Source organism: Mytilus edulis, unplaced genomic scaffold, assembly GCF_963676685.1.
Source record: "Mytilus edulis unplaced genomic scaffold, xbMytEdul2.2 SCAFFOLD_1294, whole genome shotgun sequence".
In the NCBI taxonomy this organism is placed as follows: Eukaryota; Metazoa; Mollusca; class Bivalvia; order Mytilida; family Mytilidae; genus Mytilus; species Mytilus edulis.
Window position 1 is genome coordinate 1 of NW_027267467.1, and position 26,163 is coordinate 26,163.

General features: G+C 31.7%; 1 protein-coding gene across 1 annotated transcript; it reads right to left on the minus strand.

Annotated features, from left to right (window-relative positions):
• Positions 1–284: 284 nt before the first annotated feature.
• On the minus strand, positions 285–22,276 carry LOC139505503 (thrombospondin type-1 domain-containing protein 7B-like; the record flags this gene model as incomplete). Its single annotated transcript, XM_071295051.1, is given in 9 exon segments — positions 285–399; positions 918–1,119; positions 1,430–1,637; positions 5,175–5,392; positions 9,089–9,271; positions 10,776–10,882; positions 13,668–13,937; positions 15,213–15,888; positions 22,115–22,276. Coding segments are annotated over 9 exon segments (2,085 nt in total), but the record flags the coding sequence as incomplete, so codon positions are not given.
• Between the last annotated feature and the right edge of the window lie 3,887 nt (positions 22,277–26,163).

Sequence of the window (26,163 nt, forward strand, 5' to 3'; positions counted from 1 at the left end):
CTATGATAACATCACAACAATACATTGGAAAATGTAAACATTGGATATAACTGGTATCTCTTATCTTATAGCATAAAAATCTAATTATAAGAAATGAAAACTTCTTTTATTGGTACATTTATAAGGTTGTAAAAGCCTCAATCATGTCATCCTTTTAAGTATGAGAACAGAAGTATATATTTATCTTTTTTTTTACAAAAAAAAACTTTAATCCAATTCCAATTCTTATTTTTATAGTTTGAGAAATCCTTAATAATGATGTTCCTATGACTAACAAAACTTACTAATAAAACAAGAAGCTGAACAACTAGACCAGTCAGACATGCAGTAAGAGTACAGTCCCTTGGACATGGTATCATACAAACTCTGGTTCTCTCAGGTTTGACTGACTGTGTACACCTGTAATTTAAAAATGCATCTTTACTAATATATTCTTTTACATGAAAATTATTCAATATAAATCTGTAAGGCAAGAAAATAATTTCATAAACAATCTTTAAGATAAGCTAAACTTTTCAAATGTGCTGTTCCTTTGACTTATTTTATAAGTGCATACAAGGATTTTGTAAAATGATTTAATACACAAAATCATTTTTTTTACCATTCTTACTGTTAAAAGAACAAAGAATAGAGAATCTTTTTTTTTCAAATCATAAAAACCCCACTCATACAACCAAATAAATGGATAACCATATATGTTTTCTAATTTGGATATTGTCAAATATCATCATTTGGACACAATAAGAATATTTCTTTTTCAGCACTTTTGCTTCACTCATTTGACAAAATAATACTGCGAGTCCTATCTGATATTTCAGAGAAATAAATCCTAGCAATAGGTACCACAACGTCTAAATATTACATCTATGCTACAAGTGCAACAATCATTGGTGTCATACAATTTTGTGTATCCTTACTTTTCATCTTGTACAAGTTGGTTGTTGCCATTATAACAGTGAACACCCCTAGTCTGTCTTCCACGACCACATTTTCTATTTCTGTCCTCAAGTTCACAACTTCCCCATGGGTCTGCATGCCATATAAATACAGCACACTCTATGACAGTTGGACATGGTTTATTTTCTATCAGTTCTCTTTCACCTGGACATTCTGTGCCACCTGTAATTAACATTAGAAAATGTATCCCTTACATCAGTTTTTTGTGCAACTTTTCTAGTTACAAAAATGTGTTGCTAAAAAAAAAAATTATTTAAAGGACCTGGATAATTGGCCAATTGTCTGTATATCCTTCCCCTTTTCCTTCAAGTCTCATTAAAAATATGATTTTCAAGTCTACCAAATACTGCATGTCAAAGAGTTAGCATTTTGTTATATTTTAGGATTGATCATATATTTTAATGATAATAAATATTCTAATTAGGTAGCCATAAGATCTCCTCCAAGGCTATAAACTTCATTAAAGTATTACCTGGTCCATGGCGAGCCAGGATTGTTTTTTGTCTTGACCTCATGTTTGGTCTATAGGAAACATCTTGTTCAGTCTCACAGATGTCCGGACATTCTGACCATTCGCCCCATTCTGATGTTACACAGTCGTAGCGACAGGGAATCTCACATAACACTTGAGCCTCTGGTCTGGTCTCCCAGGACGAGCATAAGTCATCACTCACTCTCATCTGATAACAAAAAGTGCATTAGTTTATATATTACTAAATATGTTGTTGTAGATTTTCAAGCAAAATGATTTCTATCTATATACATTCATGCCAGGGGCACATGCATCTTTCTTTTTCTTCTTCCATCATATCTTAAAAATTATTTAATACAATAAATTGACATCACTGATCAATCTAAATCAGAAGCACGCCAGACTTCAATTATTATATCATAAAAAATTAAGCATTTACAAAAAGTCATAACTTACAATTCAGCTGGGAAAAATCTCAGTTAAGGTTTGGGAAAGGATAACTATAAACTGTTGACACAGAAATATGTCTTATCTTTATGTAAATTTGAAATCATATTGCAAATGTTGAAATTGAAGCAGCAATACTTTGACATGACTGAACGATGCAAAATATTCAAAGTCAATGGACCATGACAGTAGAGCAGGGCCAAATAACCTGTGTGGAATTGGAAAATGCCAATGCTAAAACAACTGCATATCAAAAACCATTGATTCAGTGATTCCTTTAAAACTGACCTAAACACACACTTTAACATGGAAACAAAGCATAAGTGTAAATGCTAATTATGACAACTACAAATTATCAAAATAATTTACCTGCAACTAACAGTTTCCCATAAACTAACCTAAACACAAACAATTTCATGTAAACAATGCAAAAGTTTTCACAAATTAACTTAGACATTAGAAATAAAATTTTGGTAGAATGGTAATCATTGTTTAGAGAGAAGCATGTACACACATCAATACCACCATAGTCTGACTGAACAAGTGAAAATGTGACCAATATTTAGGTAAACAAGAAGTTTTTCAGTGATGAATCTAAAAGCGCATCCCACGGTATTGCTAACTTACATAAACACTTAAACAAAATTTCAAAAAACCTTGTTATGTAGTTCCTGAAAAAGATAGGACGAAAAGTATTTATTTGAAGGATACTGACGGACTGACCGAGGGACTGATGGATGAATGGAAGGACGGATTGACGGATAGACAGAGGTAAAACAGTAAACTCACACTTTTTTAAAGCAGGGGTATAATTAGAGATTGTAAACATGCATCTTATTTTATTTGAAATAGTTTAAAGCAATCACCATTCACATTTTCATTAGCTGTGTGCAATTATGACTCAATGAGCAAAGGAGTAGGTCCGGTAAGGGCCGATTTTGGCCTCAAATTTAAAGTTCATCTGACGAAAGATTTTAGACACTTTTTAAACACTTAAGTGTCTATTGTAGTTGATTCAATAAGTATATGTAAAAGATTTTACTTGATTTACTCATTAAAAACGCAACTATTCTAGCTTAAATATAAAAAATCAATCAAATATGCCAAAAAAATGTCACTTTTCGGATAGTTTTTGTCAAAAATGAAAGTGGCCGCATCCGTGTTCATCCTCAACCTTTATATATGTTATGTATTATCACCAAATACAACTTACATTTCCATATTAAGAATGAACAAGAATGTGGCCACTTTCATTTAGGAGGGAAACCGTCTAAAATATAACTAAAATGCTAAAATTGTGAAGTAATTTAGCATGACTTAATGATGCTAGTACCTGATATATGTGCATTATATTGTCAAACACAGCTCATATTCATTTAGCAGAACCATTCTACTGTCCAATAAATAACTAGAAGTATATCAATTTTGTAAAACTGCTATATTTTGGGGCCAAAAAGGGGTCTTACTGAACCTACTCCTTTAAGAGTCTATTGAGACTGAAGCTATTGATAGTGTAAATTGTAAAGATGTATCTATTTTTAATGAATGAACTATAAATGTGCACACAAAATAATATGAATATAACTGTCATTTTATTGATATGACAAATGTGAAATCTGATATGAAATTAACACTGATGATTTCAGTGACATTTAAAAAGCAGTTAGTTACTGTCAGAATCATTGAAAATCCATCTACTATTATTTATTGAAGCTTTATATACATGTATACAGAAATATTCATTTTTAGAAATGCTGGACTGTTTATCGAAGAGTATAGTGAAGGATTATAAATGTATTTTTAGTCCACCATAATTTCAGATAGCAAAACAGCCACAAATACAGATATCTCTTGTGCATTAGACAATGATTAAGACATAACATACAAAGTATATATTTAATGGTAATCGCATTGAATTGAAGATATTCTTTACATGTAATTCCTTTACACTGAATCAATCAGAAACCTTATATAACCAAAAACTGAAATATATCTGATTCATAACTACCCTGCAGTCCATCTGAAACTTTACTCTTTTTTTTCTCTCTCTTTTTTTATTTCAGCCACATCATAATTTTGACCTTCGTATTTTAATATTTAACACAAAGATGGTTATTGATTAAAACAAAGACTGATGATTCACGTTATGCACCACTTTAATGGTTTAAAAACTCAATAAAATTTTATACTAGCCTCAAAACTTAAGATTATGTTCAATATTGATATTATACAAATGAAAGTCACATCTTGTTCATGTGCAAACAGCTTAGAACAGTGCACACAAACAGGTTTATCAAATTATGTGAACTCAATGTTTTGAATTGCACTTTTACTTCTTCTGTTTTTTTAACTTTTTTCTTCCAAATTTCCTTATTGTTTTAAACAAGGCATATCAGCAGTGTAAAACAAAATGTACTTTATAAAATGAAAGGAATTTAATTAATTTGTCATTGAAGTGTATTTTTGGATATAATTGACAATTAGATCATTCATCAAGATGATGAGTTAGACGTCTCAGTGGGCTGGTTAATGTTAAAGAAATTGAGTTCTGCAGATTATCAGATGGAACTTTTTGATATAAAAACAATAACTTGTTATCATTGTAGACAAAAACTTGTTTTCTTGGCAAATTGGATTATGTATATTTTTCTAATAAACTTAAAAAGTATACCCTACTCATTGGGTAGACATGCTCAGTGGATTAAATAAAACTTCCAAGTATTGAAAAAAAAATGGGACTGCCTTGCAGATCTGAAATTTTAAATTTTCATGTAACAATTCACCATTAAAAAGTTCCAGACCATAAATAAAATAAATCTTAAATAGAAACTGAGTGTGTGTAGAGGGGATGTAATTATAAGCATGCAGCAGATTTGTCTCTAAATGGGCATTTAATAAATTATTAAAATAAATAATTCAATGTCACATTGTCACTATAAGTTTGTTTAATGATGACACTATTTGAATAGAATGAAGATGCAGATATCTGGCATGACATAATCCCATTGGGTTCTTTTTTTCTTGCAAACCATAAAGGTCCTTCTAAAGCATGCCCTATTTCAGGAGGTTTTTAAGAAGTTTCAGGTGATTTAACTGTATTTTAAATAAGATAACAAAAAAAATCTTTGAACAGATGTTTTAGTAGAATGTGAATGACCTTTCCTAATGTAAATAATTTATAATTAATGTAAATATATTTCACTCAAAAAACAAAACTTTTGTTTTACTTGGTCTTCAACTTCAATGAAACACCAACCAAACAACTGAATGTTTATGCTCAAATATTTGCTCCACCTACCCCTTTCTTATCAACGCATGTTGCAGTTCTCTGTTTAATACCAACACCACAAGTTTCACTTTCACCATATCTAAACTTGGACAAACTGCAGGGACCAGATGATGTGTTCCAAAAATAGCATGGTTCTGGATCACAGTTTTGGGTTTCACTAAGATGTGGGCATTGTTCTCCGTTTGTTCCTGGCCGTGTTAGTACCTCTCTTGTTCTAAATCGCTGCCCTGTAATACAGATACTGAGATTTATAATGTTATTATAGAAACATGTTACTTTGTTGGTTAATAGAATTTTAACTTAAATCGAAAGGATTTACTGAGAACCTATTCAAAAATGTAAACACAAAAGAAGCAATAATCCAGTAAAGTACATTTGCCACAGCGCAATTTCTGCAAAACAATAGACATAAATTATAAGGATATAAATATTGAAACATCATAAATAGCACACAAGGAAGATATAAGTCAATTATTTATAAATCCTGAAATATTCTGCTAATTATTCTGCTGGGAATCCTAAGGCTCTAAGTTAATAGGAAATATAATTGAATCTGGTTTGTTTGTATGTCATATTTGTAATTGACTAAGCTTTCTTTAGACCTATCATAATTATATAGTATTATTGCCATGTCAGACCGACATGCATTACAATACATGAAACAAATTATTATTTGTAGCTAAATGTATTTGGGAAAATTATATGGTTGTTAAATATAATTCTGAAATCTCATATAATTCATTCTTTTCAACACAAAATGGAGCCAAAGAACATTACTTGACAATTCATTTATCATACCAATGTTCCAAAATTAATACCTATACCCAAATTTTCCATAGAAATTCAAAATTAAAAAAAATATCAGACATAATTGTTCTCTCTAGTAGAGAGTCTCTACTATGAAAATAGTTTCTTTCGGTCAGTGGTGTCAGTGGCTTGCAGTCTTATTAACATATTACCTAAATGTCCTTTTAGTTAAAAGTTCAAGTCTTTTTCGTATTTAAATACTTCAATAGTCATCTAGCTAGGTAAAGGTGTTACAAAATAGCAGATCAGAATTAGGAATGTGTCAAAAAGACAACCACCTGACCAAACAGCAAAAAAACAATGCGATCTTCAATACAGCGAAAAAATCTTGCACCATGAAGCAGGCTTTGGCTAGATGACTATCTTCAAAATGATGAATTATTAAGCTATAGACAAAGAGCAAATACTGTAGAAGCAGCCTCTTGATAAGCAACTATTTGTCTGAATTAGTGACAAATATTTAGTGACATTTGTCCCAGGTGACACAAAAACAAAGGTTCACAGAAAACAGTTAAACAACCCTAGTTTTCTAATTGTATTTCTTATATCAGCCATTTATAACACATCAAACTTTGCTACAATAAATTTATATTGGTACAAACCTAATCAGATGCTTCCTATAAGTATACTTGTATTTTTTGTCATCAATTACCATTACAAGTGGGTCAGACTAATTTATTTATTTTAAGCCTTCTCATTGACTAAAGTGTCCCTTCATTACTAATATTATAAAATTGTCTGTAATTTTCTCATCATTATATAACTTAACAACCCATATCATAGCAGATAATGGAGCTTAGTTGCATTCAATTTCGTACTTAGTTTCTCTAATACAACACATATGCTCTACTGTATAAATATATTTATTTCAAGGTCACCAGATTCCATAACTTTATTTTTCCTTGATGTATCATAGTTCAGAATGAATTCTAATATGAGGCAGGAATTTCCTGTGAATGGGGACGAAGTCTATGATTTTTTTTTTTAAATCAACAATGTTAAATAGAGAAACGGAAATACCGTAACGTTTCCGATTTTGGTTCTGTTGTTCGGGATTTTAGTTGTGACGTTATTTAAGTTATGACGTCATATTCAATGTAAACAAAGAAACGCTGTCATCAGGTTACGTTTTTTTAATAACAAACATTTTTTTTAAATGAATTAGTATTAGTTCCTTTCTTAGACTGATAAATATACATTTTATTCAAAGTCTCATGTAAACAAGACCGGAAACGGAAGTAGATTTCTGCGCATTTTTCTAAATTTTTCTAATTTTCCCCCGATTTTTTTTTTTTTTTTTTTTATTGAATTTTCTACTGTAATAGGGGACTCCGTCCCCATATTAACAAAACAGAAACAAGACATTTTTAAGATTTAAATTGTCTTACATTGTACGAAAGCAATAAAAACCAATGTTAACTCGCAATGGAAAGAGAAAAATAAGTCAGTTACCATAAATATCAGCAATTTAACAGAAGTTTAATGTTGCATTCTGTGTGTTGAACAAGAACATATGACATTAAAATTTGAATTTTAAATATGTGTACATATCAATATAGCTATATACCGGTATGTTGTTCTGTAATCATGAAAAGAGTGGAGTAAAACAGGCAGTGGTGTAAAGACTATAAATTCCAACCTTAAATGTGCTTGAGTAAACTACATTGATAATTTGAGCTTTGCCAAAACTTCATTGATAATTTGAGCTTTGCCAAAACTATTGAAGAAACACAATATTTGACCTACTTTCATTTTAAACAATGATTTGGAAGATGCAGTAAGAGCTAAACTGTCTCATATACTGTGGGTTCATTAATATACATTGGAGTCCAATTTTTAAAGATTTCTTGGTTCCCCTGTACCCATGAATTAAAATTCAATGAATTTCAAATTTCCTTCAGGAATATTTGCCGACTTTACTAAAACCACAAACTTAAATATCCACAAATACTGTAAATTCAGAAATTATTGTGTGCATTTATTATTGCGATTTTGTCATTTTAGACTAGAATGCGATTTTATTTTCATTGCGACATTGAGAAAAAGCCAACCTTGCAATAATTTCTGAATTTACAGTATGCAATTGTTTCCCTCAATCCTTGAAAATTGGTACCCATGAACATGAATCCACAGTATATATTAATGAATGGGGGGAGGGGGGAGGACTTTTTTCAGGAAATCGGGGATCATGGGGTTTTATGCTCAGGATTTTGACTTTGATCCCTATGGGATCCAGGAATTCTTTTTTCGAATTTCATGATGTCGGGATTTAAAATTCTTTAAATTTGGGACCTCTGGATTTCATGTTTTTAAGCCCCGGATTTCCGGATCAGGTCCCTTTCGACCCCATCCTCCAAAGGAAAAAAAATCCTATTTTCATTTCTAATGTAATGATTGGCGACACTTTTGCTACAGGTACTGTCATGATTAGGCAAATTAATTCACAACTAAGTGGACCATCCTAATTATCATCTTGGATAATTTCCATGACACATGTGGCAGACAGAAGTCTCATTAGATTAAAGATTACTATGGAATTATTATATTATTCAATATATCCGTCTGACCTTGTCCACTGGGTCACAGTGCAATTTTATAAAATTACAAACCTAACCTTCTTCATCATAATTATGAGCGATTCCGGTCTGTACAAAAACAAGATTTATTTCCGAAGTAATCCAATTACTTCTTGCACAGTTTTTTGGCTTGTTGTAATTTTCTCTTATTCAATCATTTCACCTTTTGCAAATTAATATGATGTAATAAGACGCTATATATAGTGAAACTGTCAAAAATATTGAATGCAATATTGATAGGAAAGTACGTACTATATGGAAAACACAACAAAATCAACTTATGTGAGAAAGTTATACCGCCATGAAAAATCTCTGACTGGAAATGTTCATTTTCTTTTTGTTCCAATAAAAATCATACCCCTTACAAAGTTTTCATATAAATGTAATCTTCTTTTTGTAATATTGTTCAAAGATTGACTTGAATATTTTGGCCTAATGGAAATTCTCGATAAATATTTGCTACAATAGTCAATAATAATGTCCTATAGCTTCAACATACTCTACATACTTTAGTTCATATCTGACACATGAAAAACAAACCTGTTTTCTGATTGTTCCTTCTCTTCCTTGCGTACGCTTCACATTCAGTCACAGTACAGTCACTCCACTGTGACCATAATGACACTGTACAATCCCAGTCACAGTCTGCTGAACACAACTGTGATATGGTTGGACGAGGACTGGTACACAAAGAATCGTCTACTGGTTTCTGGTCTCCACTCTCTATAATACAATATACAATTAAACAGTCATGGATTTCTTTATTTATACATTTATTATGGGCTGCATTTCATTAACTGCAATGGAGTTATGAGTACTTTGCAGCAAATTTTATCCTTCCATTACAAAATCATAAAAACTTCTTTTAATAACAACAAAATAAATTTGATAAAAAATAACGTTAAAATAATAAGATTAATAAAAAGAACATAACAGCTTTTCAACTCTTGGCTAATTTTTCAAAAATAAATTTAATACATGTACCACAAAATTCTGGCTATCAAAACCTTCAAAAATTTCTTTCATGAACTCATAATATCCACATAAAAATGTAAATGTCAAAACAGTCTTACTTCATTGTTGAAGGCTGTACAGTGACCTATTGTTGTTAATTTCTGTGTCATTTTGGTCTCTTGTCGTCTTGAGGAGAGTTGTCTCATTGGCAATCATACCACATCTTCTTTTTTATATATTAAGTTTAAACATAAAACATAAATAACGCTCTCCTAGAACCTGCTGATAACATAGGAGAGGAATATATCAAAAAATGATATCGACATAAAAGGTCACATTCCTAATCCTTAGCTTTCTTAAGATTGCCTTTGTTGTGAGGACAAATATTTTATTATTGGAAGATTTATAAAGAAGGAAGCAGGTGATATCCAAGGACAGATCCATAAAAAAGAATCAATTTAAATTGGTAATTCCAGGGTTCAATGATATCTATGTAGCCCTGCAGTTCATATGTTATAAATGCATTGTAGCAAAGCATTAATCAGATGAAAAATACCTAAAAAAAAAAAGCCCTAGAGCAATAAGGTTTAGGAATTATCAAAGATTCATATGGAAATACTTGTAAATGATGGGCAATTATCTGCAAAACACTTAGAGATCTATAAACCTGCAATTACACAGAAAAAAATATGTACTTGAAAATACACCCCTTTCTTCAGGCAACATAATTAGCAGCTTCAAAATCCTCAAATCTATCTTTGATCAGGGACAGTTTAAAATAATTAATGGCCATGCTATGGAGAACTGAACTGGCAGTAAAATTAACTGATTTGTTTGTGGATCTTCTTTAATACATTGTTTATTGTATAGTTACTGGGTCAAGGTTATGTACCATGGTATACATTTAGTATATGATTGTTGACACAGTTCCAAAAGAGGACTACTGTAGAACTGTTTAAATGCTAAACTGCAAAAAATCCTAGTTTTAAGATCTTAAATTTGAGCTAACTTGACTTCACAACGGACATTTACTTCCGTGTCCAGATTTTAAAAACCTTATACATGTATGTTTAACTGTAACACAAATATGACAATCATTGAAGAATTTACCTTACTTTTGGTATTTCATTGGCCAAATAATACCTCATGTAATACCTTCTCCTTTATTTAAATAATAAGGTTTAATAGTATCAAACAGAAATGCCAATCCCATTTCTTTCCCTTTTGAAAGGGTTTATAGGACATGCGTCCTCAATATTTCTATTATTTTTACCATTTTCCTCCACACATATAGCTTTTCTGTGCTGCATCCCTGTTGTACACTGTAACCCTCCGTTTACAGAGAGACACTTACTCCAACTTGATGTCAACCACTTATTTCTGAAAATAAAATAAAAAATATAGTAATCATAAAAATGTTCCTATGAAGAAACAACATAATTAGTCAAACCTGTACATAGGTAGGTCACTTATATGATATATAATTCATCAGATGAGACAAAACTGACCTTAAGCTTATAATTAAGATAATAAACGTAATTAAAGACAACAACACCCATCAATTACCGCATGGTGATTAATTTATTGTGGTCGACATGTTTCGCCAACAAGTGTGGCGTCTTTAGGACAATATTATACATGAAATCAAACAGTGAAGTACAAATTTTGCGGTTGTGCGGTTTGCCTTAACAATAGAGGTTGTTATGACGACGTTATAGATATAAATAGAAAGTGAAAGTAAAATAAGAATCTAGTATAGTTCAAAGAGAAAGTTAGTCAATAAAGTTATTAACGATGTGGTTATCTCCTATTCTTGCACGTCTGTGTAGTGGTCCTTGTAGAAGTTTCTAGTGGTAATAATGTAGAAATGATGGAAGTAGCTCATAAAATGTCAGTTCATTTCCAAATTGGACTACACCCCATTGGCCATCCCGTACCAATTCAACTGGCTTCGCTCCGAGGGAGGTACTGCTTCCATTGAGTAGGTAAAAGGTGAAGTGTGTGATCGCCGCAATTTTGGGAATTGTAAATCTTGGTAGATGTGTTCATAAAAATTATCTTTGCTAATAAAATGTCCGTGGATGAAGCTTTTCTTTATAAATATGGTTTATGGTTTATGTGGTTCATCTTGGTTCTGGTTCCTTCCTTTTTTCCTAAGTAGTTGAATTTAGGTTGAAAATCCTAAGGCATTTCTAAAGTGGGCAGGAATAAGGCCAACTGACTAGAGAGAAGACCTTATAGCAGGTCTGACAATTCTCTCTTTCATTGATTTAAATAGTTATATACATTCAACATTTGACATGACATAACTCAACAGACAAGAATGGACTATTGCTGTTAAGGTTAAGTAAGAGGGAGTACCAAAGTTAGAAATTCACCAATAACCAACAAGACAATTCGTTTCTCTAGTTCATCTAGTAAAAAACTCTTCATTAGATCAAAATAAAGTAATTAGGTAGGCTACAGCTTTGTATGTTTATTGATAGTGTTATTAAGTTGTTAGCTATACTTTCAAATTATCATTTATCCTACCATTTTAATATGGATTTTGGTAATATATAAATAAATTTGATTAAAAATATATCAAACAATATAGTAAAAGAGATTGTTTTAAGTATAATAATTCCCTTTTATGTGACATTAAAAGAAGTAAAAATTATATGAAAGATTTTTTCATGTTAAATTAATCTAAAATTTACATATTTCATTAAATACTGGTAGGTGTTAAGTACCTAATAACTTTACATCTTCAACATTTAGTAATTACAAAGATCAAAACTAATAGGATATCTATGTCACAATATGTCAAATGTTCGTATCAAAGGAAATTTTTGTTTTTAAGTGTTAAGTGCAGCATAAAAAATCTGTCTATGTCCTACACAGGAATGCATTGATTAAAGATGCATGAATTCTTGTATCATTAGTGAACAGTCTCATATAACTAATGTTAGGATTTCAAAGATGTACCCCTTACTGTTAAACGAGTTCTTCTGTTTTTCGTCTCATGCAATATTAATCTACACTATGCTAGTTCAAGTTAGCTGAAAGGTAATTATTTTTTCAGCAAATTTTCAGTAACAAAATAGACCACAACAAATGAAACCACTGCTGACTAGAACCTACTTAGGAAAATAGAACTAAATTATATCAGTCATGTTAAGTTGTCAAACAAATCAATTGGACATTTTACCTGATGGTATATATCATTCTACATGTAATAACAAAATAAAAGTACAAATATTTAACCAAGAAAATGATTAAGTGTCTTTTTAAATTAACTTTAAAACATCAATTGTGAACCAAATGAACCAATCATAAAATTTATTGAAACAAATTTTAAAACTGCAAATATAGTTTGTTCAATGTATATCTGAACGAAGTATTCCTTTTAGTATAAATGATCTTATTTATATGACTGGCTTCTTACATTAATGGCAGGCGAGTATTATCATTTGCACATATTGGACATTTCACCATAACAAATTTAATAAAATTGAGAATGGAAATAGGGAATGTGCCAAAGAGACAACAACCCGACCATAGAAAAAAACAACCAGCAGAAGGTCACCAACAGGTCTTCAATGTAGCGAGAAATTCCCGCACCCGGAGGCGTCCTTCAGCTGGCCCCTAAACAAATATATGCTAGTTCAGTGATAATGAACGCCATATTAATTTCCAAATTGTACACAAGAAACTAAAATTAAAAAAAAAAGTTTGAATCTGTTGAATAAAAGGTATTAATTATGCTATAAGTTGAATATGAGACAAGTTCCTGAAATACTTGCAAACAGTAATGTATCCAAGGAACAACACTGTAATTTGTGTTTTTCAACTAGATACTGACTAAAAGGTCTTCAACAATCTGCAGAAGTGCTCACTGTACTGTAATTTGTTTTGTACTTTTTATGTATTTCTTTTTTTTAGCTTTGATTATCTGTTAAATGTAACAATTTTTACCCTCAACACTGATCTAGAGATTCAATGTAAAGAGTCAAAACAATAGAGAGTTTGATCAAGATCAGTTAAAGACTCAAACATGTTTTGAACTCAAGTTATGATGAATCTAAGGAAGTATAACATATCTGGATGAAAGGATAAGCATGTGCACTAAGTCATTACTGAATCCCTGTTGTAACTGGCAGCCTATATGATGTTATAGACATACCTGGGACAGTATCTTGATTTATCAGATGTTCCATGAACTGCTGTGGTCTCTACTAATGGTGGACAAGAAGCTCCAAGTCCTCGAGATAATTTTCTCACTGACCGTTCTCGCTTCATAAGTCCAGGTTTAGTCCATCCAGACTCCAACAGACAGCTGCTATTGACCAACTGCCATGGGGACCACTCGGAAATTTCACAATCTTGGGGAATGATGCATGACTGTCTATCTGTTATGATTTGACCTTGAAGATTTATATGTTCTTTACATCTTCTGTAAAATAGAATTTGTGATAGTTTAAACAACCGAATTCGGCGAAACAAACTTCAAAGACAGCTTCTATATACCAGAACTTTGTATCACACTTGTTCAACAAACATCAAATACACCTCAACTGTACTATTCATGCAATAAAATTAATAAACCCCACAATGTTTTTTGGGGGCTTTTATTTTATTTATTTTTTTTTTGGGGGGGGGGGGGGGCCGGGGACAAGTTTATACAAAAGCATCTGATCTTAATATGTACTGAATTCTCTGTTGGCTATATCGTTTTTGCTACTTGTATTGCTGATATTATAATTATACCATCCTTACTCTATTATGGGATTGGTATTATTTTAGTTCTTACTTTATGAACTATTCTGCATAATAATTGCACTGATATAAGATTAAACCATCATTTTGATTCCTCAGTTTTGGAAATGACAAATAAAACTACAGTATAGTGATTGGAGTGTTTAAAGAGGCCACACAGCATGGAAATAAGTCAATTGTGATGTAATTAGGGTTAGTCCATGTAAATGTATATACACAGAGGTGTCTAAAATCATCTAACTTTTTTACCATGATCATTAACATATGGTTTTCATCAATGTATATGACACATCATAAAGTATTAGTGAATAACGTTGTGCTTCCGTTGTGTCGTTTGTTTTCTCTTATTTTTGAGTGTGAATTCACATTACTATAAGACGTGTCACGGTACTTATCTATCCCAAATTCATGTATTTGGTTTTGATGTTATATTTGTTATCATCATAGGATTTTGTCTAATGCTTAGTCCGTTTCTGTGTGTGTTACATTTTAATGTTGTGTTGTTGTTCTCCTCTTATATTTAATGCGTTTCCCTCAGTTTTAGTTTGTTAACCCAATTTTGTTTTTTTTCCATGGATTTATGAGTTTTAAACAGCGGTATACTACTGTTGCCTTTATTAAGCCAAGAACTCCAAGGTGTTTTTAAAAAGTTTAAAGAACACAACTTTATAAGTAGGGTTTTCTTCCAGAAGTGGTACATGTATTGCCAAGTTTCATCTCTGAGAGAACAAAACAATTTTTGTCTACATGTGCTTCTAAATGCAAGCTCTATTAAACTGAGTTTGTGATCATGACTTTCAGTGAACAATTATATTCATCATAACCCATTCTATGTGTGGTTGCGGTAAATTATCATGCCATGTTAATTAAATTTAGGCCGATTCATTTGAAACAGACTCAGGTGCTAAGAAAAGATAATGCAAATTTAAACATACTGAGACAATAAACTTACGTATATGGAACGGTAGCACCAATGGAATCAATACAGCTAACTCTACGTTCTTCACGACCTATTAATGAATGTGTGGGAAAATTTTCGGGAATGTCCATGGTATGACAGGGTGACCATCGTCCTAAATAAATATAATATACATTTGAACAATTATTACAGGGTCTAATTTGTGAAAATGGCGGACAATCCTTTCCACCATGATCATCTGGAATGACTACTATCCTAGTTCGAGTCTGTGCAATTTTTTCACACTTATCACAGCTTGACCAAGGACCATATGGGGTCACAATACAGTCTTGTTTACATTGCAAATCACAGCTTTCGCTTGTAGCAGGCTTTGTTTCATATCCTGCACAAATGCTGTCATCCTGCAGCTTGCCATCTGATTTGATAACACAGGTGACATTACGATATCTAATGCCCATTCCACGAGCACATGTTTTAACACTCGGTAAAAGCTGACACCGACCCCATGTGTCTGCTGCCCAAGTGACCTGATATTGATCTGTGCATTTTTTGTTACACATTTGTTGTGAAATGGGACGTGGTAAATACCGACAGTTTTCTTCCTCAGCATAACTGAGTTGTCCATTTCGATCTTGGAACATACAACTGACATATCGATCTTGTTGTCCATTAAGGCCACATTCACTTGCATCACAAGAGCTCCATTCACCTGTAAATTATAAAAAAAAGGTTTTTGGTTACTATGCTAGACTAAGTCAATATTAAAAGCCTTGAAATATGTGACAACTGGTTGTAACCCATCAATCGAGAAAACAAGTGAAACTGTGAGCTATATACCGCTCACTGATGATACCCCCACCCAAATACTTAACAGTAAACAGGAAGTTGTTAAGTGATGAATCTGAAAACGAATCACAAGGAATAGCTGATTTTTATAAATCCCTGAAACCAAATTAATGTAGTTTGTGAGAAAAATGTGAATTTTCAACTTGGATGTCATGAGTAAAATAATGTAAGTGTTCGGTAAACAGGAAGTTGTTGAGTGATGAATGTGGAAACACATCACACGGTATAACTGACTTATATAAACCCTGAAACCAAATTTCAAAAATCCTTGTAATGCAGTTCCTGAGATAAATGTGATGAAAATTTTCAACTTGGATAACTTAAAATAAATAAGAACAAAACCCTTTCAGATAACTACTGATGAACCCCAATGCTCCACAAGGATAGGCAGTTTTAGTGGAAAATGTCTCACTAATCTCAAAAATTCAAAAGATGCTTGAGAAGAAAAGTCTTCAGTCAGATCAAAAGCAGCTGCAGTGGGAGCATTCTTCTCTGGTTATTCCTAATAGTATAGATACAATGTATCATTCAGAACTAATCAGATCAAAGCCAGAGCACTTAGGTAAGCTGGCAATTGAGGTAACACGATTCATGTAATATGATATTGAACTAAGAGGATACTTAATTAAAAGAAATGGAGAACAATTCTATTGATGCTTATTTTATAATAATGACGTCTTCTATGATGAAAAAGTACTGATCATACTGTTGAGCATGCCAGGAGCAGAGTACTAACATATAAATGTTGGGAATTCAAAGAATACATTAAAGATTGCATATTTTGGCGTTAATATTGATTCACTATAGGGTCTTTGCATCGGAACTAAACACATTTATTTTAAAACCAGTTGTTGGCATGACACAGGTTATGTTCTCGTATATGTTATGATGGTATGATACTAAACCCCTCACGGGAAGGATTGTGCCTGATATTCATTTGATGAAGACATAATCTTTCAATCAGTTTAATTAAAGTCTGGAGCTGGCATGTCAGTTAACTGCTAGTAGTCTATATTATTTATGTATTATTGTCATTTTGTTTATTTTCTTTGGTTACATCTTCTGACATCAGACTCAGACTTCTCTTGAACTGAATTTTATTGTGCGTATTGTTATGCGTTTACTTTTCTGCATTGGCTAGAGCTATAGGGGGAGGGTTGAGATCTCATATAGATGTTTAACCACCCCCCCCCCCCCCCCCCCCCGCATTTTTGCGCCTGTCCCAAGTCAGGAGCCTCTGGCCTTTGTTAGTCTTGTATTTTTTTGAATTTTAGTAATTTCTTGTGTACAATTTGGAGTTTAGTATGGTGTTCGTTATCACTGAACTAGTATATATATTTTTTTAAGGGCCAGCTGAAGGACGCCTCCGGGTGAGGGAATTTTGCGCTGCATTAAAGACCTGTTGGTGACCTTCTGCTGTTGTCTTCTCTATGGTCAGGTTGTTGTCTCTTTGACACATTCCCCATTTCCATTCTCAATTTTATCTAAATGTCTTTACTGTATGACATTATCAGGATAACTTCAGTATTAGAGTTTATCATTTTGTTTATTAAACAAGAATGTGTCCATAAGACACCATGCAATGCTTGTTAGAACAGATATCTTAAGAAAATTTGATCGAAAACAGACGTGGGGATCAAGACTAATTGTATAAACTGATGATATTAGCAACCCTTATAAAACTGTCATAGTAACTACCATCACATTGTCTACAGTCAAACCTCTAGAGTACAGTTATATAATTCTTGTCTGAGCTACACTCTTTAAACATCATGCACAGTCAGAATAATATCACAATGTTATTCAATAAAGCATATAAATTTTAACCTCTCTTATTGAATCTGATTTTGTAACCATTTTACAAACGCAATAATTTCTTGGAAACTGAATCTCAGTAAAGCACAAATATTTGTAAGTACTGTAAATTCAGAAGTTATTCCATGAATTCATTATTGCGCGTTATTCAGTGTGCATCACATTTTTTATGTTATTTCGAATAGACAGAAAAAATATTACAGTCATTCCTTAAATAAGTCCAGATTAATTAAGAAACGATGATACTAGGTTGTTCCCTGATTCACAAAAATGATCAAGCTAATCATTCTTTAAACTGAAAAATAACTTGCCTCCATACATGCATACTCTTAATTTTGTATTATACAAACAGAAATAATGGGGGGGGGGGGAAACTGTAAATGACATTGAAAAATTATAAAAGTGTTTTAACGTATTATAGATTAAGTCTGAAATCCACCAAATAACAGAGTTAATATGTAACTAATTAAATGCACTAATTAAAAAAAAAACATAAGCATCAAGTCAATTAAGAATCCTGTTTTCTGCCAAAATATTGTTGTTTTTGATATATGATCTAGAAAGGTTCATTTGAGAAAATAGAGATAATTCTGTTCCCACTATTAAATCCTATTCAATTCTTTTAATTCGAACTTGGCATTTCTACGTACATAAAGTTTAGTGTGAATGAGATACTGTCTTTTCATCAATTCTAGCTAGGCATATCCAGAAGAGGAACAGCCTGTTATTTTTATGATATTAAATATTTAATTTGCAACTTTTCATCTGTTTTTCATTGGTCAAATTCTAATTCCAATTTCAAATTTTCTTTTGAGTTTCTATTTGAATACAACAATTCACAGAAGGAAAACAAAGTTGATAGATAATGAATGATATAAGGGTTTTGACTGCTTATCCTCTAAAACTCAGAAACATTATTGAACCCTGCATTTTGACCTCTAGAAGACTTATATGGTTTTATGTGTTGTTGAAGTATACAATCCCCACCCTTCATTTAATTAATAACCAATGCAATAATGTATAGTAAGAACTGGAGATTAACTGCATGTCAGTAGAATAAAACTGTCACAATTTAATGATCTAAATCCTAAACCTGCATCCCAACACTTTTTTAATGACCTTAATAATTGGTCCCTAATTATCAACCATATGTTTTACCAAGGTTGGCCAAATAATTAAATCTGTGCAAGGCTTTTGAAGGCACTCCATATCTTCAAGTAATTTGGAGGGAAAATAATAAGACAGGAGATAGGTTATATGATTAGACCACTTTTTATGGGTCTTAAGAAATAACCAATAAAAACAATTATACCAAATTTCAGATTATCAATTGCTGTAATGACCTTGACCTTTGTTCAATTGATAAAAACAAAATATAGAGATCTGCTTGAATATGGTTCAAACATCTGGTAACTCCAATTTGACATGAAAATTATTATTATAAGTATTCAGCTTAGACTAATTTATTCTTAGTTTGAGTACATGTAGCTAAAACTTATTTGAATGTATTCTAAAAATGATATGAAAAAAATGAGAAGAAATCTAAAGTTATTACTGTATATAACATAAGAAAATACAATCCATCCCCTGCCAAACAGACAGAAACAATTCAAAATACAACAAAAGTATACAAAATTGACAACTCATAGTTTGACATAATTAATAGAAAAACATAATTAGGTGCTGTGCTCATTGAGAAGTTAATAACCATCAACTTTAGATCTGTTACTGGCCCCATTTTTTTGGATCTTAAATGAGAAGACCTGCATTTCTAAAAAAAGGATGAAAGTGAAAGACTACTCTAAAGTACATTTTATGTATATTTTGAAACTTGGCATTTGATATAAACTGTGATAATGATATGTTGTTTGTAATTCACTGAACAGTAAAAATATTTGAACTATATAATATCATGAACATTTCTGCATCCCTGAGTATCACAAGTCGTCTTAATCAAAAACATAAGATACAGTTATGGAAATAGAAAATGCTTTACTTCAAAGACAAAGATATTAATGTAACCATTAAATAAGTATCGATGCTGCATCCCCTTCCCTCAAAAGAATTTATAATGTTTCTTACACAAATTTCTCTGCCAGTAAAAGAGTATGTATATTTGTATGATACCACTTCAGATTAAGTAAAAAAGATTGGTTTTAGGAAAAACCTTTATAAGCGGTTACCTTGTACACTGTTTCTCCCAAAAAATATGTGCAAGTTTTTTCGTTGCTTTTTTATCATCTATGTCATGCAATATCAATTTGCGATATTAGTCAATTTGCGTCAGTGCACTTCATTTCTCAAAGCAACAGGAGGATCCATGTCATTAATCAGAAGCAACTACTTTTATTCATTGAATCATTTACTCAGTATGCTTTTGTCATTGGTAATAAAATTCCAGCAGCATGTAATTTTATATAATAAGAGATTATAACTGCCGATTGTACGAATAATATACCAGATTTTTACAATTCTGTTTTGTTTTTCAGCCAAAAATATTTATGTAACAACAGAATAGTGCACTCCTACTAATGCAACATTAACTAAGGGTATTATCAACTTATTGGGATGCATTTCAAGAAAATGTGTTTAGAAGAACAGATTCCATTTTTATAATGTAAAAAGCATGGTTTCCTCATCAATTAATGACATCTCTTAATAAAATACCATGAACTTACTGCCATTAATTGCACACTTTGACATAGTATCAAATAAAATATGGTTTCATAGTATCAGAAGCATTTTGATCTTTAAGTTACAAATGTAATACAAATGCAATCAGGAATTTGGTTTTCATTGTGTGTTTTACTTTTTCTTTATATGAGTATGTTATTTCACTAATTGAGATAATCACTGGACAGTTAAGTACCAACAAGAGTAACGTTTCAGTGGCGGATCCAGAAATTTTCATAAGTGGGGGCCCACTGACTGACCTAAGAGGGGCCCGCTCCAGTCACGCTTCAACGATTCCCTATATAAGCAACCATTTTTTTCCCCAAAAACGGGGTCCCCAAACTTGAATACCAAACAGAGTAACTGTTTAATGTCAACTTAGCTAAAAAATAAATTAAAGAATAAACTTAGATTGTGCCATTACCGAAAAGAGGACAGTTTTTATGAGGAATACAAAAAGATGATACTTTCTGTGCCAGAATCATTGGGCATCTTAATTTAATAAAAAAGAAAAAAGTGTTACTGTTATGTAAATTGTGTTTCTGACATATCAGACAGATAGGATATAGATATGTGCAATCTTTGGTAGAATTCCAACACAAATATTTACAATAAATAACATACAACAAATAAACCACAGTGAACGTACAGCATCTATATTGTTTGGGTGACTAGTCCTACATATTAATTAAACAAATAATTATAGAATATAATTGTATAATTCTTTCATTTATATTCTTAAACTAACATGAAAAAACTAAACACATATTACATAAGTTGTAATAATTAATTATTAAAATTTTTGATGATTATTAAAGAAATAAAAGAACAGATTAAGTTGTTTATAATCACATAATAAGTAATAACCCTAACACATACAATGAACAACATTTGGTGAGTTTTTGTAACTTTTCCATTCATATCAAAAACAGATACCACAAGATTATATTTGCATTAACTGCAGGGCTTATTGAAATTTTCTGATTGTACTCTATTTTCTGAAGATATTCCTGATTAATATCACTAAACTGCTAACATATCTGACAGAGAAATCATGTAAACTAATTAGTATATAAATCAATCTACATGAAATAATAACAAACTTGTTCACAGTTCTTACAGTGACATCTTACACATTATAAAGCATCAGCTCCTTTTCAATTATTAGGTCTTCTAATGACAAAATGTTCTTTGAAATTAAACTGAGGCTGCATGATAATGGTACTGATTTTAATCCCATCTATTAATAATTCAAATAACATTTTTAAGGAAGTGTTGGGCACCCAAGATCATGTTTTAAACCTGACACATTCATAATGTGCCTGTAATATGTTAAGGAGCCTGTAATTTGTTGTTTTATTACTGTATATTATATTTGTTTATTGTTGGTTGTTTTGTACATAAATTAGGCTGTTAGTTTTTTCATTTGGAATGCTATACATTTTGATATGTTGGGCCTTTTATAGCTTGCTTTCTAGTCATAAATTTGCTCATTGTTGAAGGCCATACAAAGACCTATAGTTGCTGACATCTAAATCAATACAGCAATACAAAGAACAGTGTGTGAGGGAAGTTGCAAATGAATATATGGATAGTATTACCTGGTCTCCAGCTATACTGTGCAGCAGATAAAGAAACAAGGCATGTGACAACAAGGAAGAAGTGACGAATGTCAGATGCTGTTCCAGTTAGGATACCATATTCCATACTGGGTTTTACATTCTATAGTCTTCTCAACAACAATCGTCACCATTTATATTGGTCTGAAAATATAAAATACAAAACTCTTGTAATCTCCTTGAAAAATGACAGGCTTATTATCTAAGCACTTCAACAAGACAAGTATATTAAAGTTGAAGATAAAGTAAGGCTTCTCCTCCTACATGGAAACATTATATCTGTTTCTCTCTTTGTCTTAGGATTATAGAAAAGTTACAAAAAGATGATTCTTAGTTCATTTGGACTACATATATTTGTGTTTAAGAAAATTTCCTATATACAAAAAAAAAAATCTTGCTCGCATCATAATGCTTAAATTCCGCAAAATATTGGCAACACATGATTCTATACTGTAATTTAGATTTTTTTTTTAAATAAATTGCAAACAACCAGATGATGCAAGTATGTAAGTAATTTTTCTGATTAATGCCGTTATGGTAAAATAATCTTTATTTAGCAAATTCAACAAACAGTATCAACTAATGCAATAACAGGACCATGTCATTCATTATTATAATAAACAGATTTTACTATACAGTTTGGGTTTTCTTGTTGTTGAAGCCAAACAGTAACCTAAAATTGCTTTTATCATCTTCGTTATTTGAACTCTGGTAAATAGTTGATTCATTGGCAATCATATCACATCTCCTTTCTTTCATATATTTCATTCAGTGTTGATTTCTAACATAAAGAATTCGCCTGACAATGAACAATCATAACAAGATGTGGTTTTTCTAAAACAAACCAAACAATTTGTAATGAACAGAGATATTCAAATAAATATCATATTCATAAGGTTATCAGAAAAATAAGGACCTATAATTTTGCCATACTTTATATAGAATCAATAAGACATCATTTGTAAAGCAGTGGCCATAAATTGTCTGACACATTTATCTGTTTCTCTAAGATGTAATCTATATGACACAAACTATCCAGGAAATTAGCCAATGGATTATGTGCAGTGATTTGATTTATTTACTTGTACAAGTTTAAGTTGTTGACCGGAAAGAGCTAATGTAGATGTAAGAGATATATCGGACACTATTAGTAAAGACAATGGAAGCATCACAATCTAAATTACGTCTTATTACTTACTCCTACAGGGTCATCATCAGTTTATCTGTCTTATCAAGAAGCTATGGATGGGTACCCATGAATTATGGAGGCTTTTTTAGCACTGTGTGACTTGTGTTCTGTATACTGTTGTTTTTAGCAATGTGTGACTTATGGTTTTGTATACTGTTGTTTTTAGCCATGTGTGACTTGTGTTTTGTATACTGTTGTTTTTAGCAATGTGTGACTTATGTTTTGTATACTGTTGTTTTTAGCCATGTGTGACTTGTGTTTTGTATACTGTTGTTTTTAGCCATGTGTGACTTATGTTTTGTATACTGTTGTTTTTAGCCATGTGTGACTTGTGTTTTGTATACTGTTGTTTTTAGCCATGTGCGACTTGTGTTCTGTATACTGTTGTTTTTAGCCATGTGTGACTTGTGTTTTGTATACTGTTGTTTTTAGCCATGTGTGACTTGTGTTTTGTATACTGTTGTTTTTAGCCATGTGTGACTTGTGTTTTGTATACTGTTGTTTTTAGCCATGAGTGACTTGTGTTTGTTTTGTATACTGTTGTTTTTAGCCATGTGTGACTTGTGTTTTGTATACTGTTGTTTTTAGCCATGTGTGACTTGTGTTTTGTATACTGTTGTTTTTAGCCATGTTTGTGACTTGTGTTTTGAATACTGTTGTTTTTAGCCAAGTGTGACTTGTGTTTTGTATACTGTTGTTTTAAGCCATGTGTGACTTGTGTTTTGTATACTGTTGTTTTAAGCCATGTGTGACTTGTGTTTTGTATACTGTTGTTTTAAGCCATGTGTGACTTGTGTTTTGTATACTGTTGTTTTAAGCCATGTGTGACTTGTGTTTTGTATACTGTTGTTTTTAGCAATGTGTGACTTGTGTTTTGTATACTGTTGATTTAAGCCATGTGTGACTTGTGTTTTGTATACTGTTGTTTTAAGCAATGTGTGACTTGTGTTTTGTATACTGTTGTTTTTAGCAATGTGTGAATTGTGTTTTGTATACTGTTGTTTTTAGCTATGTGCGACTTGTGTTTTGTATACTGTTGTTTTTAGCCATGTGTGATTGTGTTTTGTATACTGTTGTTTTAAGCAATGAGTGACTTGTGTTTTGTATACTGTTGTTTTAAAGCAATGTGTGACTTGTGTTTTGTATACTGTTGTTTTAAGCACTGTGTGGACTTGTGGTTTGTATGCTGTTGTTTTTAGCAATGTATGACTTGTGTTTTGTATGCTGTTGTTTTTAGCCATGTGTGACTTATGTTTTTGTATACTGTTGTTTTTAGCAATGTGCGACTTGTGTTCTGTATACTGTTGTTTTTAGCTATGTGTGACTTGTGTTTTGTATACTGTTGTTTTTAGCCATGTGTGACTTGTGTTTTGTATACTGTTGTTTTTAGCCATGTGTGACTTGTGTTTTGTATACTGTTGTTTTTAGCCATGTGTGACTTGTGTTTTGTATACTGTTGTTTTAAGCAATGAGTGACTTGTGGTTTTGTATACTGTTGTTTTAAGCAATGTGTGACTTATGTTTTGTATACTGTTGTTTTTAGCCATGTGTGACTTGTGTTCTGTATACTGTTGTTTTTAGCCATGTGCCGACTTGTGTTTTGTATACTGTTGTTTTTAGCCATGTGTGAATTGTGTTTTGTATACTGTTGTTTTAAGCAATGAGTGACTTGTGTTTTGTATACTGTTGTTTTAAAGCAATGTGTGACTTGTGTTTTGTATACTGTTGTTTAAGCAATATGTGACTTGCGTTTTGTATACTGTTGTTTTTAGCAATGTGTGACTTGTGTTTTGTATACTGTTGTTTTAAGCAATGTGTGACTTGTGTTTTGTATACTGTTGTTTTTTAGCCATGTGTGACTTGTGTTTTATATACTGTTGTTTTTAGGCATTGAGCTATGTGAGACTTGTGTTCTGTATACTGTTGTTTTTAGCCATGTGTGACTTGTGTTTTGTATACTGTTGTTTTTAACCATGTGTGACTTGTGTTTTGCATACTGTTGTTTTTAGCCATGTGTGACTTGTGTTTTGTATACTGTTGTTTTTAGCCATGTGTGACTTGTGTTTTGTATACTGTTGTTTTTAACAATGTGTGACTTGTGTTTTGTATACTGTTGTTTTTAGCAATGTGTGACTTGTGTTTTGTATACTGTTGTTTTTAGCCATGTGTGACTTGTGTTTTGTATACTGTTGTTTGTCTTTTGATCATTTTTTTTTTTGGCATGGCATAATAATGCAGGGTTTTTTACTAATTAGTTTTGAATTTCATTTTGGTATCTTTTGCCTCCCTTTAAGTAAATTGGTGCAACAAAAATGATACCCCTTTTCAGACCACCCCTTCAGCACAGGGGGAACAATGTGGTCTTTCACTAACATTAGAGGCCATTTATGGGAAGTAAAGGTCAAAAGAAATTACTAAACTAGAACAAAGTAAAAAATTGAAGCATAATCATTATATAGGGAATAAACCTTTCTCAAAAGACTCACATTTTAATATTTCAACTCCATGCAACTTAAAGTCAATAAATCATGTTCATTAACCATTCACCATAAAACCTAATTACACTATCCAATATTACCGATAATTTTGATAAAAATTACTTTTCAACAATTATGAGTGCTTAATTTGATATGCATCATCTGATTCACATTTTTTTTAAGAACATTATTCATTTGGGTGCCAGTAAGCACAACAGTTTTCACATGTAACCAAAATGTGTTATTTGTTATTTTCTAAGCCTCAATTGAATTTAAATGACTTTCTACTTCTCTAACAGCACAGTAATTAACTAGAGATCAACAAACCAAACTAATGTTAGCCTCTAAAAGAGTCTTCCCAATTA